At 36.7% G+C, this 16,020-nt stretch overlaps 1 protein-coding gene across 1 annotated transcript in view; it reads left to right on the top strand.

Annotated features, from left to right (window-relative positions):
- The window catches only part of LOC148948907 (uncharacterized), an 89,580-nt gene that overhangs the window by 26,234 nt on the left and 47,326 nt on the right, over nt 1-16,020 (top strand). The window contains exons 6-7 of the mRNA XM_089094134.1: nt 5,903-5,993; nt 14,750-15,027. Of these exons, the coding sequence (XP_088950260.1) occupies nt 5,903-5,993; nt 14,750-15,027 (369 nt within the window). The remainder of the gene's footprint in view (nt 1-5,902; nt 5,994-14,749; nt 15,028-16,020) is intronic.

The following is a 16,020-nucleotide window of genomic DNA, read 5'->3' as shown; positions in this document are numbered from 1 at the left end:
TCGAACTATCAATAGTCGTAGTGTTTTTAGCTTTAAAGTAGCTGGCCGAATTTATCACAAAATCACTTTAGTGGCACATCCAATACGAACCACTGAATGTGATTTTGAACCACCTTCATATAGCCCCATGTACTTTATAGACTCCGATGAAGCTATTGAAGAACACCTTGTAATCCTTTAAATTGTGGGATGACTCGTAATTTAACGAATCTCTTTAAAGAAATATTGCGACACACAAACAACCATGCTCAAGGTTACGAGATAATACGAGAAGTGGAGAGTGATGTAAACCGAAGTGCTGCTTTACTGGGACAATAGCCTCCAAACGTGCAGCTCATTTTTACTGTGCCAGGTGGTGTTGATTGTAGATGATTGTACCCTCCTGCATGTAATGGAGTATTTGCTGTGATTACTCTTAATGCTGACCATAGTTTTCCGTCAAATGAAATGGTTGTAAAACAACGTGGCAAAAATCTTGTCAGTTGAAAAAATTCCAACCATCGTGTGGAGCCCTTTACCTGTCCATTCTTTTGTCCAGGTGGAACATCAGGATGGACAGTCGATATGCCACTTCAAATACCTTATGTAAGTCGTCCACATCTAACACTGCTTTAATTAGTGAGGTATCTTATTGCTTTTCGATCTGAACATGCCAAAACCCTTTCTCTGCAAGTTGTGATACCCAACCTGCGTCGGATTGGTTTTAATGCTTTACATTTCGGTGGAAGGCTTTCACCAGTATCTTGTTGATACCGAGATTCATGTTGAGCGTGATCGCATCCAATGGATAAAACTCAACCAGAATGCCATTATGGCTGAAACTACATAGGTGTCACACGACTTCTCAGCGACTTTGCCTCGAAACAGAATGCGGTCGTTGGCCAAAAAGTAATACTACAGCTATAATAATACTAAGTAATAATACTCATTCATCGGTTCAACACGCTACTTTGGTGAACATTTTGAAGACGCCTTGGATATTGTTTGTCGCCTTGGACCCCCCGATTTCTTTATAACTATAACTTGCAATCCTGATTGGCCCGATTTTAAAGATGCAGCAAGTGCTAAATCTGACAATAATCAAATTATCATAGGACAGTCTACTTGAGATTATCCCGATCTTGTTATTCGAATCGCAAAACTGAAATTTGAAGAAATAATCAATGATATTTTCAAAAGACAGATATTTAGAAAATGGCAGTATATGTGTATACAATTGAATTGCATAAACATGGACTACCACATATGTATTTGTTATTGATCATGAGTCTTCGTGATTGAATCCGTAACCAGTCAAAATTGATGATCTTATTTCGGCTGAAATTCTAAATACCGACGATTCTTTACTAAGAGAATCTATCTTAAAGTGGATGATTCGTAATCCGTTTTAGGAGTTAAATCCAAATGCAAGTTGTGTGATCAATAAAAATGGAATATTGCAGTGCCGCTTCAGTTTTCCAGTTACATCTTTAGCGAATGATGAAAATACGAAGTATCGGCGTCGTTATGACCCTAAATTAGACGAAATGAACAAAAACTTTCACAAGACCTTACTGTTTATCAAAGAGACTCCAGTAATCATCGAGTTACTCGTGATAATCATCTTGTCGCCATTTTAAATTTTAATGTCATATCAATATCGAATATGTTGGCAGTATTCATCCGGTAAAGTATTTATATAAAAACTGCTACAAAGGACATGATTGTGCTTCGGTAAAGATGGTCGAAAATCAACGGTGCTGGGTTTACAAAGAAGCAGATACCTATGTGGAGGACGCTACATTACACCAACTGAAGTATGCTAGGGTTCATTTAGTTACCGTATCCAAGAAAGGGTCATGTCATTCAACGTTTAAATATTAATTTACCTGGACATTACCAAATGAAAGATATCAGCCAAGCCCAAGAAGATTTGGTAGATATTGGACAACAAGGCTCAATGTCGGAAGCGCATTTTGACACGACAAGGCGTTGACAAAAATGAAAAATCAGGAATTTCTATATTATTGTTAAATGCCTGGACTCTTTAAATCGAATGGAAAAACGAGTACATGGGGACGACGAATCCGTCCATTGTGTGTCAATGGTCGAATTAACAACGTAAATTTTGTGGCTCATCCCGAGTGCTTCTATTCGCGAGTACTTCTCTATCATCTGAAGAATGCAACAAGTTTTGAAGATCTCAAAACTGTGAATAACATTCCTTAAGCTACATACAAACAAGCATACCTGAATCATGGCCTTGAATTCGACGCTAAACAGTGATTTGATTCCCCATAAGAATCAGCTGAAGGTGATGGTAATTTTGAAGAATCGACTAGAAGATGATTTTAGACAACCCTCATATGGCCAATTATGCTTTTTAGAACCCGATGAAGCTGTTGAAGAACGCCTCTAACATCTTTTAAATTATGAAATCTCTCATAACCTTATGGATCTCTTAGAAAAAATATTGCGAGACACAAACAACTACGCCAAAGGTTAAGATATAATGTCAAAAGTGGACGATGATATAAGTCGACTTGCTGCTTCACTGAGACAAATGCATTCAAACGTACAGCTCATTTTCACTGTGCCAAATGGTGTTGAAATAGACGGTTTGACCCTCCTGCATGTAATGAAGTATGCCCTGTGTTTAATCTTAAGGCTGACCTTAGTTTTCTGTCAAATGAAATGGTTGTAAGCGACATGGCAAAAATTTTGTCTATTTGAAAAATAAAGACCATCGTGTTCAGTCCTTTACCTACCCATTGTGTTGTCCAGCTAGAACGTCAGGATGAACAGCGAATATGCCACTTCAGGCACCTTATGCAAGTCGTCCAAACCTGACATGGCTTGAATTAGCGAGGTATCGTATCGCTTTTGACTTGAACATGCCAAAAGCCTTTCTCTGCAAGCTGTCGCAAGCTGTAATCCTGATTGGTTAGGTTAGGTTATTTGGATGTACTGTTGAACGACATCAATTTCCATCTCGACCTGCATTTGCCATGACAATACACAAATTGTAAGGCCAAACTTTTAATTTTTTTTTTTTTTGGCGCGGACCTCCGTACCCCTATTTTTAATCATTTTACGTTATACGTGGAATTTTCTCGTGGTAAAAGACAACTTAGCTTAAAAGTTTTGCTATCACCTGAAATTGAATGACAAACATATAATGCTCTGTGGGAGCACTACACCGACAACTGCCAATAAAAGACCTTATTGTTAGAATTATATGTAAAAATAAAACAAATAATACAGCATTGGACTTTACGGTTCCTACCGGCGGTGCTGATCTCCGTTTCTTGACCCTTCAGCCAGGAAGTGCAATGGGGGGGCCAACAATCCTGTGCTTTCGCGCACCCTTCCTGTTTACTTTCCCCAGATTTCTCCAGGTATCCATTTAAAGCTGGGTCGACTCTGGCTGAGCTTACAGAGTCACACCACTGACCCTCGTCCAAACCAAATTTGGGTACACTAGGATTCGAACTTTCGCCCTCTCGGACAAAGAATCCTAAATCCAGCGCACCAATCCACTCGGCTAGGATATATGTCTTTTTTTAATTAGTTAATTAGTTTGTGTGTGTATGTGTGTATTTATGTGGTTCTGTGCGTGTTACGCAAATAATAGCTGTTTTTTTCTTCTTTTTTTCTTCTCTTCTTTTAGCTGGCATCTGGTAAAGAGTGGTGGCCGCACATACTCGAAGAATAATCAGAACCAAGAATAACTAGTCTAAAGATCTGTCCTAAATGTAACCTTTGCTTGCTGTGAATTTGTAGGAAAAATTTAATCATTTGATATTTTGTTCATGAATAAATTACCCTGTTTCTGTATTTTATTCCTGTCTTTTAGGATAATGTCTATTTTTAGGAATAGTATCAGAATTAATCTTCCTTTAAATCGTCTCCACTATTTTTTTTGTCAATCCTTATTTTCTTCGTTGTTGGCCTCTTTTCTTAACCCTTTGATTTCCTTTCGCCTCCAATAGGTCCTCTTTGATTATCTGCTAATCCTGGATAATGTGTCCTGTAAAGCTCATTTAAATCCAATACCCAAAATGTTTTAGCATCCCTCATTTGACAGAAAAACTCGCCTTTAACATTTTTCTTGAACTCAACTGGTAAAGTAATTGTCTGCAAGGACATTGGAACCGGGTATGGATACTTAGGTTCTTGAAGTGACTACAAGAGGTTTGACAGATTCTACGCTACTAAAGTGTTGTTCCTGAGTGTAAATTTCAGACATGGCGGTTCTAATGGTGTACTTTTTGTTTTGATCTGACTTTTTTTAGGAGCTATGGGTTTTTATATTTCTTAACATTGGACGTGCTCGTCTCTTACTAGGTTGCTATCTACCGCTGCAACCCGGATTATATCAGTTTGCCAAGTCTCTTGGGTTTAAGATACAAACTTTAAAAGAACACCTTACTTTAAGTCTTCTTCGCCATCATCTACGATGCCCTCAATGCTTATTTTCTTCACTAATAATTCTTTTCCCTAACCCTCTGCCGTATTTCCTCTTTGATTACTATAAGAAAATTCTGAATAATGCGTCAAATAGCTCATCCACTGGAGCTCTATGCTGTGTCTCCACTGGATGCACAGCAGCCCTGCTACCCATGCTAAAATATGATTTGCTTCAGTGTTCAAGGTGGGGAAAACCTAAACCTCCAGTTCAGGGCCACATGGAAAGATTTAAGGGAAATGAGGACTTCTTGGGAGAGTGTAAAGAGGAAGGCTTTGAATAGATTAGGATGAAGAAAGGATGTTTGTAGCTGTGTTTGCCTCAGGCCGCTTGTTTCTGTAGTGATTTGTTAGTATTACTAGTAGTAAGGGTCTTAAATCATGACAAATAAATTGAGTTATGCCAGAATTCACATTCTTGGATAGTTTGTGTCTATTTGGGCAGAAATTGATGCTTTGCAGGAGGAAATATTTAAAGATGCCCCATGGGTGCTACTCTATCTATTTTTTTATTTGAGAAAGGGCACTGTTTAATATCATTTCCGTCTAACCGAGCCTTCTCCGCATCCTATGATTTCATTCTTGCTGTTCAAGGTGGTGCACTGTAAACGCCGATCAAGCTTTTCGAAAATAGTGATTTAACGTTGTTTTTAATTTCAACTGAACATCGTTTTTTACGGATTTAAGATTGTTTTTTTTTCAAATTCTCAAAATTTCTTATAAAGTTTCTATTGTAATTTTCGAAACAGTGTCATGTGGGAAGTATTTGTTGCTTGGCAGGCTCTTTAAAAATCTGTTTTTCCAATTTCGTTTACTATGTGCCGAAGTTCACTCTTCACTAAACTGCAGCTATTGCTTCACACAACAAAATGGCAGCAGAATATCCACTTTCTATTTAAAAGAGCCTTTTTCCGATAATATAAGACAATTGGCTAGATATGGTCACTCCTTCTAGAAAAAACACACCCGTGATCATACTTTCTGAGAAACAACTAAATTTTGTATTTTTGTTCGTGGGGACTTGAAGCATCTGCAAATAGATTCTCTAATTTCGTGAATCTAATGGTGTAATTTTCATCATTATGATTCTCTTTTTTTTGGGTTTGTCCCTCTTTGTTCAAATTCAGTTAAGTTTTCTTTGGTTTGCTTTGGATGGGCAACTCTAAACTTAATGATTTTTGCACTATTAAAATTAATCACAAATTCTTCCCATTATTTTTGTCTTCCTTTTTAAGCATAGCTGCGCACAGGTCGAACCATTAAAATGAGATGGGGTGTGTTAGAGGGTCTTACTGTAGAGGAGGTGAAAATCCAAAACATCAAGCACTAAAATTTGCTGAGGAGACTCCCTCCATCCCTTCGCCTATATGTATGTGTATTTCTGAAGTGTAAAATATGCATTATGTTGTTCTGAAAGCTAGCTTTTTTAAATATTTATATTGTGTTTTATTTTTAGGCTTTAAAATGACTCGTAAGACCCGGCAGGAAAGAAAGGTTCTTTCAGAAGTTCGAGTTGTAGCTGCTATTCCTAAAAGAGCTCGAGCTGGGTAATAATGTTTTGTACAACTTCTTTTCCAACTAACAACTGGTCTAATCTCTCATATTCTGACAATCCTCATAACAACCATATACTGACAATCCCCATAACAAAGTTTGAGTTGCAGCTGCTATTCCTAAAAGAGCTTGAGCTGGGTAATAATGTTTTGTACAACTTCTTTTCCAACTAACAACTGGTCTAATCTCTCATATTCTGACAATCCCCATAACAAACATATACTGACAACCCCCATAACAAAGTTTGAGTTGCAGCTGCTACTCCTAAAAGAGATTGAGCTGGATAATAATGTTTTGTACAACTTCTTTTCCAACTAACAACTGGTCTAATATCTAATATTCTGACAATCCCCATAACAACCATATACTGACAATCCCCATAACAAAGTTTGAGTTGCAGCTGCTATTCCTAAACGAGCTCGAGCTGGATAATAATGTTTTATACAACTTCTTTTCCAACTAACAACTGGTCTAATATCTAATATTCTGACAATCCACATAACAACCATATACTGACAATCCCCATAACAAAGTTTGAGTTGCAGCTGCTACTCCTAAAAGAGCTCGAGCTGGATAATAATGTTTTGTACAACTTCTTTTCCAACTAACAACTGGTCTAATCTCTCATATTCTGACAATCCCCATAACAACCATATACTGACAATCCCCATAACAAAGTTCGAGTTGTAGCTGCTACTCCTAAAAGAGCTCGAGCTGGGTAATAATGTTTTGTACAACTTATTTTCCAACTAACAAAAGGTCGAATCTCTCATATTCTGTCAATCCCCATAACAACCATCTACTGACAATCCCCATAACAAAGTTTGAGTTGCAGCTGCTACTCCTAAAAGAGCTCGAGCTGGGTAATAATGTTTTGTACAACTTCTTTTCCAACTAACAACTGGTCTAATCTCTCATATTCTGACAATCCCCATAACAACCATATACTAACAATCCCCATAATAAAGTTCGAGTTGCAGCTGCTACTCCTAAAAGAGCTCGAGCTGGGTAATAATGTTTTGTACAACTTATTTTCCAACTAACAACTGGTCGAATCTCTAATATTCTAACAATCTCCATAACAACCATATACTGACAATCCCCATAACAAAGTTTGAGTTGCAGCTGCTACTCCTAAAAGAGCTCGAGCTGGGTAATAATGTTTTGTACAACATCTTTTCCAAATAACAACTGGTCTAATCTCTAATATTCTGACAATCCCCATAACAACCATATACTGACAATCCCCATAACAAAGTTTGAGTTGCAGCTGCTACTCCTAAAAGAGCTTGAGCTGGGTAATAATGTTTTATACAACCTTTTTTCCAATTACCAACTTGTCTATTCTCTCTTATATTGACAATCCCCATGACAACAACTGGGCTATCCCACTTAAATGATTTTAAGAAAATCAATAAGAGAAAATGAAAATTTCCTTAGTTTTGTATCATCATTGCTGTTTTTCTTCCTATAGCTTCTTTTCTGGCTCCTTGGGCTCCTCCCTTCTGAAACAAGCAAATGTACGACAACTCCGCAGCTGTAATTTGCGCCAAAAGGACAAGATACATATATCACTGAATTCAAATAGTCTCAGATCTAACCAATCACCAAACCAGAATTATTATTATACTTGACTTTCTTGAAGAAGAATCTAAACTTACTTAAAAATTAGGGAAACCATAACAATATGTTCAATACCAAAGATAGCTATACCTTCAATTGATGGTTACATCCAGAGTTGTGAAGTCGGAGTATTAGTAAATTTTTGCTCAATGGAGTATGAGTTGCAATCGGTTGAAAATGTCTGGAGTTGGAGTTGGTTATAATAACTTTTAACCGACTTAGTAGCCCTGGTTACACCTCCTTAAGCTATTGGCTGCCGTTTGTTTTTAGTTTTGTGTTTGCTGATTTGTCACCTTTGTTGCATGATTTGTCACTATGTCACATTTCTAGCCATTTTCCCCACGATTTTCAACGTATTTTTATTCCAAAAAATAATGTGCATCAATTTTGGAAAATATAAATTGCTAGATGGATATAGGTGAATCTCAGATATTGAACTATAGCAAAAGTGTCAACTTCGGTTGAGACACAACAGCCGAAGGAGAGCAGAAAAATAGTTTACCAGGCCTCGCATAGGGAACATAGCCCTTGAATCACTTTAAATTAATATTTTGTTGCCAAAGAGAACACAAAAAGGTCCGGGGTGGAGTACAAGCACAATCATATTAGTAAAGAAAACATAGAAAATGAATACGAAGAAAAAAAAAGTTAGGCTTTGGAAAAAAAAACTCTAAATATGAAGCAAGTATAACTAATTTTCTGAACCTCAACTGTATAAAAAGTATTCAACTAATTTAGACTAAAAATAAAATAACCTTGGCGCTGATGAGCCGTGAGTCAGTTTTCCCATAAGCGGAAACCAGGCGTTTATTGCTAGTTGATAGGGCATACGAAGTAGAAACTTCACATTCCGGAAACATAATGAGTGGATATTTTCTTATCATTGTCTATGAAATTTTTTCAAAAAGAAGTCAGTGCAAGAACATGGGAGATTATAAACACGTAAACGAGGGAAAGAACACGTCTACTGTATTTAGTCGTGTTATAGACTAGCATACCGAGCGGTGTCTCACTTACGTGACACTGAACTGTGCCCTCTGGGGTTGGCAAAAATATAAGTAGTTCAGTTTCTCTGAGACCAGCCTCCTTGCTTATCTAACTGTCTGGCAAGCAAAATATAGGTCTATAGGCGACTCTCATTATCCTGATGAAGCTTCTAAAACTATTGGTGCGTGTGACAACGGTTTTTTTCTAACTGTGCATTCACTCTTGATTTTATTCTTCTTGTTACCATCTTCAGAGTATTCATTTAGTATGCTAAACCAGCTTAAAACGTACCTCCGTAATCAGACAGGAGACGGCAGGTTGAATGGTTTTGCACACATGTATATTATTTGCAACATCAAGTTGGATATTGACGATGTTTTAAGTTACTTTGGGAAAAAATCAAGACGGACTAAAATACCAGAAGTATTTACAGTGCTTATGCTGTTTTGTATCTGATTCAAGGGTTTGCATGATTAGAGCTCTTCAGTTTGGTTAATTGAACTCACTATTTTATCTTTTTTAGTAGCGTCATAATAAATAAGCTGAAAAGGGGGCAATGACAGTAATATACTTAGTTGCTGGTAAGTTTCTGGACTTCCGGTAGCACTTAGCTGGTACCCCCCCCCCCCCCCCCCGACATTCTAAAAACACCACTGTGCAGGAGAGCTTTGAAAGGGAACAGTAGTAATATCTCAGGAATGGCTAAGGCTATTAAGTAGAAACTTCAAAATCATGTTGACAGGGAAGTTGAAAAAGAAACGGAGAGCAACCATCCCCCCTCCCCCTTCCTCATGCCCTTTTAGATGCTACCATTTATACTGATAGTAATATTAAAAAGCCTTTTTATTCAAAATAGTAACAAGGTCCAATAGATTTGCCTCCACGGATGCCATGCCCCATGGGTAAGGATTGTAAATTATCCAATTTTCCATTTTTATCAAGCAGGATTTACCGTTAGGAAACGGGGGAATATTTGATCCTGGGTGCGTCCGAAAATACTAAAGGTTTTACGGCGAAATTTCGGGGAAAATTGAGGGGCATGTTGAGTTAAATCAAAAGACACTGTCTGCATCCAAGTTATTAAAAAGGCATATCTGCAGTATCTTAGGAACGGGCAAGGGTTAACTTGGAGCTTTCAGGGTCATTACTACTACTGCAGTTGCAAATGCAACTGGTTGCGGCTGCAACATTGACTACTTATAAATGTGAGAACTTGTGACCGTGACTGCTTGTAATTGGCACTACATTTACTTGTGACTACTTTCAGAGAATGTTAGAGGATGTGGAACAAAATCAAACCACATTATGTGCATGCTGATTGTCACAAGGACGCATCAGCAATATCTCTGGAATGGGATATGGCATTAAGTTGAAACCTATTGGGAATTTTGAACAGTGCTTTAACCTTCAGGGAATACCGAGGGGAATTTTAAACTAAATCAAAAGACAATATGTGCATCCCGATTACTAACAGAGTATATCTGCAATATCTTAGGAGCGGCTATGGGTCATAATATTCAATCAAAAGATATTAATCGCATCTTGGTTGTCAGAAGGGTTTGACTGAAATATCCGAGGAACGGCTAATGATTGTACTTGAAACTTTCAGGGGATGTTAAGAGGGTGTTGAAATAAACAAAGGCCACTAATTAGAACTATTAAATTAGAACTAGATTTTTGTAATTCTTACACCAAAGACATGAATGTAACATGAGGACATGTTACATTCTTAGACCACATGAAGACATGTGGTCTAAGAATGTATTTACCAAAGACATGAAAACTGGGGACATATTCACTATAATACCCAAAACTTTGGCAATCAAAAACGAACAGAAATTAACTAAAAAAACAACCTTCTGAAAAAAAAGTTTTTCAAAGAGAGAAAGAGAGAGAGAGATTTATTATAAACAATAAAAAAATTTAAAATCATTTTAACGGTCACCCAAAGAATTAAACTTGTCCAAGAGGGTTGAAAAAATACAATCAAATAACAAAAAATGAAAAAACGAAAAAAAAATAAACTATCTATATCACAGTCCCCTAACAGCACCACAAACCTTACACCTTAACATTTTCATTAAATTTACTATCATATTCATAATCATCACCCCAAGGAGCCATAAATATTTACAAATATCTTAAAAAAAAAAAAAAAATTCATACTTACTAAAAAGTATCCCTTTAATTACTATCTTAAACGAAGAAATATCAACTATATTTTTATATTTTAATCAAGATGGTTCCAACTTCTGATCCCCCTGTGAAGCAAAGAAAACATCGATCGGGCCGAAACAACCAGCGGAATATTACTCTCTACAGATGACCTAGTATCATAATCATGGTCGGAAGATCTCAGGTTTGCCAAGCTATCAAAACACGGGAGGTTTGTACCCCTCTGAATCCTAAAAATGAATAGAAGTGTATACAACTCCCGTAATCCGGAAGCTGGTAATATCTTTACACGCTCATACGCGTTTCGTCCCGAATCCCGGGGTTGTAGGCCTTCTAACAGCCGAACAGCGTTGTTTTGTAGAGCTCCTACTGGCCGAACAATTGGAGGAAATGTTCTAAGCCAAACACCTCTGCAATACAATATATACGGATGGATAATAAAAAACTAAAAAAGGCACATAACCAAAGGAGGAAAAAATGCTTAAGTTTTCTAATTATACCCAGGTTAGGAGACACAGTTTTACAAACATAATGTACATGGCGCTTGAATGATAAAACGTCATCAATATAAACCCCCAGGTACTTATAAGAACACACCCGCTTTAAAGCTCCATACTGTGTTACAATATCCTGAATCCATGGATACAAATCTGGTGAACGGGAAAAAATAACAAAATTAGTCTTACCCAGATTAATCTTTAACCTATTTACCCTCAACCAGGAATATAACCTTTCAATAGCACCTTTCATCGATGTCTGAAGTAATTCTTCTGTCTTCGCGGTACTAACAACAACTGTGTCATCCGAAAATAATGATACCGTCTCATTCCTATATCACTAACATTAAAACAACAACATGGGATACAATTAGGCATATCATTAATATACAATAAAAAAAGAATTGGACCAAGAACTGAACCCTGCGGGACACCACTAGCCACTGGGCAGGGTCCTGATTATATACGAGTCATCTCAACAAACTGGTACCGGTTACTAAGGAAACTCCGTATAAGGTCAAGAGCTTTACCTCGGATCCCATAGACCTCGCATTTTTCCAGGAGTAGGCCATGGTCAACTGTATCAAAAGCCTTCTGTAGGTCAAGAAACACTGCACCAACCTTAAATCCTTCATCTAAAGCTATGTTAATTATACTAGTCAAAAATATCAATGCATCCTCTGTCTTCCTATCTTTTCTGAAACCAAACTGATTATTATTCAACAAATTAAACTTCTCAAAAAATGGGTCAACCGATTGCTAAAACATTTTTCAATAAGACGAGAGATAACTGGCAAGACGGATATTGGGCGATAATTACCCAAATCATTTCTATCACCACCTTTATAAGCCGGTGTCACTCTTGCATTTTTTAAACAATCTGGAAACCTTCCTTGACGGAAGCAATCATTAATCAATGATGTCAAAACACCAGATATACAAGGGAAAATGCATTTTAGAATTTTTAGGCTCACTAGGTCACTACCAGACGAACTATTTTTCACACTATAGATAATATCCCTTAACTCATCTAATGTAATCATCTTTAGATGTAGTAATACATTTGCAGGAGATGGTAGAGAATATCCAAAGGGTGGGTCTTCTTGAGACGAGGAAATAATCTCGGCTATTTGTAGGCCTTCTGAAGAAAAATGATTTAGAAACTCATTACATATCCCAGTACCATCTGCAATTATAACCTCATTAACAGTCACTTCAGTTGGTAAAATATTAAATATTACGGATTATTTGCCAAGTTTTCAACGGGTTACCTTTAACATCCTTAAACTTCATACTAAAATATTTTTGTTTAGCCTCACAGAGGAGATTATTCAAACCATTACGAAAAGTACGGTATCGCTCTTTATTCTCTTCCGCAGGTTTTAAAGCTTGTAACTTGAACAGTCTATCTCTTACATTTATTTTTTGAAGAAGATCATACGTTATCCATAGTTTCCTTGCATAATTTTTTTTACCTTTTGAACTCTTCGCCACTTCTACTTCCTTAACCACTTCTAAAAGCTTACCATAAAAGAGTGAAAATTTAGTATTTACATCACTCTCATTTCCAAACAGAGATACCCAATCAATATGATCCATATTATTTTTTAGTTTCAATAGGGCACTACGATCAAAAAATACAACTCTTTTACTTCGTTCAGGAGTTTCTCGCTTAGGGATTGCTACCTCAAATTCTGCAAAAACACCCAAGTGGTCAGATTCCACATTTACAAGAACTCCTGGCGATCTAAAAGGTGTATTGGAAAAAATATTATCCATAAGTTTTGCAGACGTCCTAGAAACTCTATTTGGGATGTTAATTGTTGGGAACAGACCATAAGACATTCACAAATATAATAACTGAGAAGTCACTAAAGACTCCATATCCAGCATGTTAATATTGAAGTCACCTAAGACAATACAGGGCTTATTACTAATTTTACTTATGCCAGCTGTTCGGGAAAAATTTCAAGAAAATCTTGAATAGAACCATAAGGAGCCCTGTGTACAATCTCTATTTGTGTATCAACATTATTCAATTTAGCTTGTAATACTAGTGTTTCACACAACATTTCCTTATATTTACTTAGATTGTCTTGGACTCTTGCATGGAGATCTTCACAAACATAAGCTGCAAGACCCCCGTGTTGACATAACTCCTGGTTCTGAGTAAATAAAGTATAGCCAGGTATATCTAAAAGAGCAGAATGGTGGTCCCTCAACCTGGTCTCCGTCAAAGCAATCCAATGGAAAAGATTAAGTTTGGCTAAATTCGCTAAAAAATCAAATGTCGTATTTAGGCCCTGGCAATTCAAATGAAAAATCCCAAAATCTTCCAATTCACCATGCCGACACTCAAGATCCTGAAAATCATAACTAAAAACTTATTTAGAATCCTCAGGGGGGTCAAAAGCTGGAACCACAAAGTCCAAATTTCTATTAATACATTCATTAAAATAATTCTAAAAATTTACCTTCTGATTTTCTAAATCAATTATACTACAAGCCGCCAGGGATAGAGCAAGATATCTAACCACTGTCTATTAAAGATTCAAATGGCATGTGCTAACAACTAGGGCATGTACCAATCACAATTAAAGATAATCTCTCAATTCTCACTACAAAAAATGAAACAAAAATAATCAAAAGAAAAAACACAAAAAGAAATAAGGCATAAATTCTAAATAAAGGCAAACGAAGAAAACAATTATTATTAATCATCAAAGAGCACAATACAATCACACACGAGGGTATCCAATCTACACTCTAACAGCCAATTAAAATTACTTAACTTTACATCACAAACTATAAAAACAAATATAAAAAAAAGTAGAAACCCAAGACCAGCAGAAATAAATTCCTAAAATAATTCAAGCTCAAAACAACCAAAAATTAACATTAAAGAATAAACGAAACCCAAAACGAACAGAAATTAAAATTCAAGGCAGGGAGGGAATACTTTTGATTCTACGAAGTCTTTGAAGTCTAAGGTAAAGGTAAACAATACGGCATTGGACTTTACAGTCCCTAACGGTGATGCTGATCTCTGTTTCATGACCCTTCAGCCCGGAAATGCAATTGAGGAGTTGGGGGCCAGCCATCCTGTTCACACTCTACCTGTTTATCTTCCCTAGATTTCTCCAGGTACCCATTTTAAGCTGGGTCAACTGTGCCTGAGCTTACAGACTCATGACACTGACTCTCATTCCAAACCAAATAATCAGTGACACAAGGAGTCTCACGGACAAAAGATTTCAAGTATAGCGTGCAAACCACTCGACTAGGATGGTTAAACTAGGCTAGGATGGCTAGGACTCGGCCAGAAGTATAAGGTTTTGAATACTATCTAGTATCTCCCTCTATCTGTGCTCAGCTTTGTCGTTGGTACAGTGATAGTATTATTTTGTATACTTTATAATATATTATTCATGCAGTTCATCTCTATTCTTACTGTTTTGATTTTTTAGGGCCCCTCCGTCGCCACAAAATCCGATACTGGATAAATCTGCAATAGCTTGCCCTGATGTTGCCAGGCAAATAATAGCCGGTTCACCAGTCACTGTTGCTGAAATGTTACCAGTAATACCAAAAACCGCAATCGTCCCTATGATTCTGCTAAGATCACCAGTATCCCCTAAAGAGTGCACAGCATCAATAAAGACATCGCTTAAGGTATTTACGTCAGCTAACGCACTGGGTCAGGCAACGGATGCCACACTTGCTGCTATTAATATTCCCATCGCTTGTAAGAATCATGTATATATTTATTTGTTTTTGTATCTTTATATGTAGACTAAAATGAACATTGTTTAGCTGCTTAATAACATAATTATGGCATATGGCATATTTCCATATTTCCATTTTCATATACCATAATTATGGTATATGAAATACCCAATATCACTAGAGACATAGTTACTGGACAGTTCAACTATTCTGAACAAAATGGCTATCTCAAAATTTTGATGGGATGTGTTGGGAAAATTAACGGGTTTGGGAGGAGGGCCGCTTGTCCGCCAGTCCCGTTTGACTCTAAAAAAGGTCACTAGAACTTTTAATTTCCAATTGAACTATTGAACTTTGAACTTTTAATTTCCAATTATGGCATAATTTGTCAAGAGGATGAAGAACGTGGTATTTCAAATAAATCTATGGTTAAATCGAAATTTTAAGTTGGTTACAGTATCTTAATTTAAAGGACGAAGTGGAATTTCATTGTGGAACTATTGATGATCCTATAGATACCCTTCCCAACTAGCTGCATTATCATTAAATGTTTAACACGTAATATCGTTAAAGGTTTTTTTATATGTGCCTTTAATTTAAATCCTAGTATTATGTGTCTTTGTCCAAAAATAAGTTTCATGTTTATGTGCTTGCTAAACTTTTAAAAACTATGTTTTAAAAGCTAAATTTTAGAAGGGCATGCTGAAAATGAATGATGTAAAAAGTGATCCTTGAAACAAATTTTAATCAAATAAACAAAGCCAGCTTTTAAAGCAGTTTCACAGCAACTTCAAACGGAGTGGTGTTCAATTTCAATTCGTTTACAGTATCAGTTATTTAGCAAAAAGAACACAAACCAAATCCCTCTAAATCTCATGGTATGATATGGAGGAGGGGTGAACGAATTAATCATAGGCAGCGCAGTCACGCTGCCTAAGTAAAGAGCGATGTTGGCACAATGTATTATTCATTTATTTTTTTTTGTTTTTTTTTTCCATACCAGGGCACTTCA

This window comes from Artemia sp. Qi Xiang Cuo, chromosome 9 (genome assembly GCF_049724085.1).
Source record: "Artemia sp. Qi Xiang Cuo chromosome 9, ASM4972408v1, whole genome shotgun sequence".
NCBI classification, from domain to species: domain Eukaryota; kingdom Metazoa; phylum Arthropoda; class Branchiopoda; order Anostraca; family Artemiidae; genus Artemia; species Artemia sp. Qi Xiang Cuo.
The sequence above is the reverse complement of the archived record's forward strand: the minus strand, read 5'-3'. Positions and strand labels throughout refer to the sequence as shown.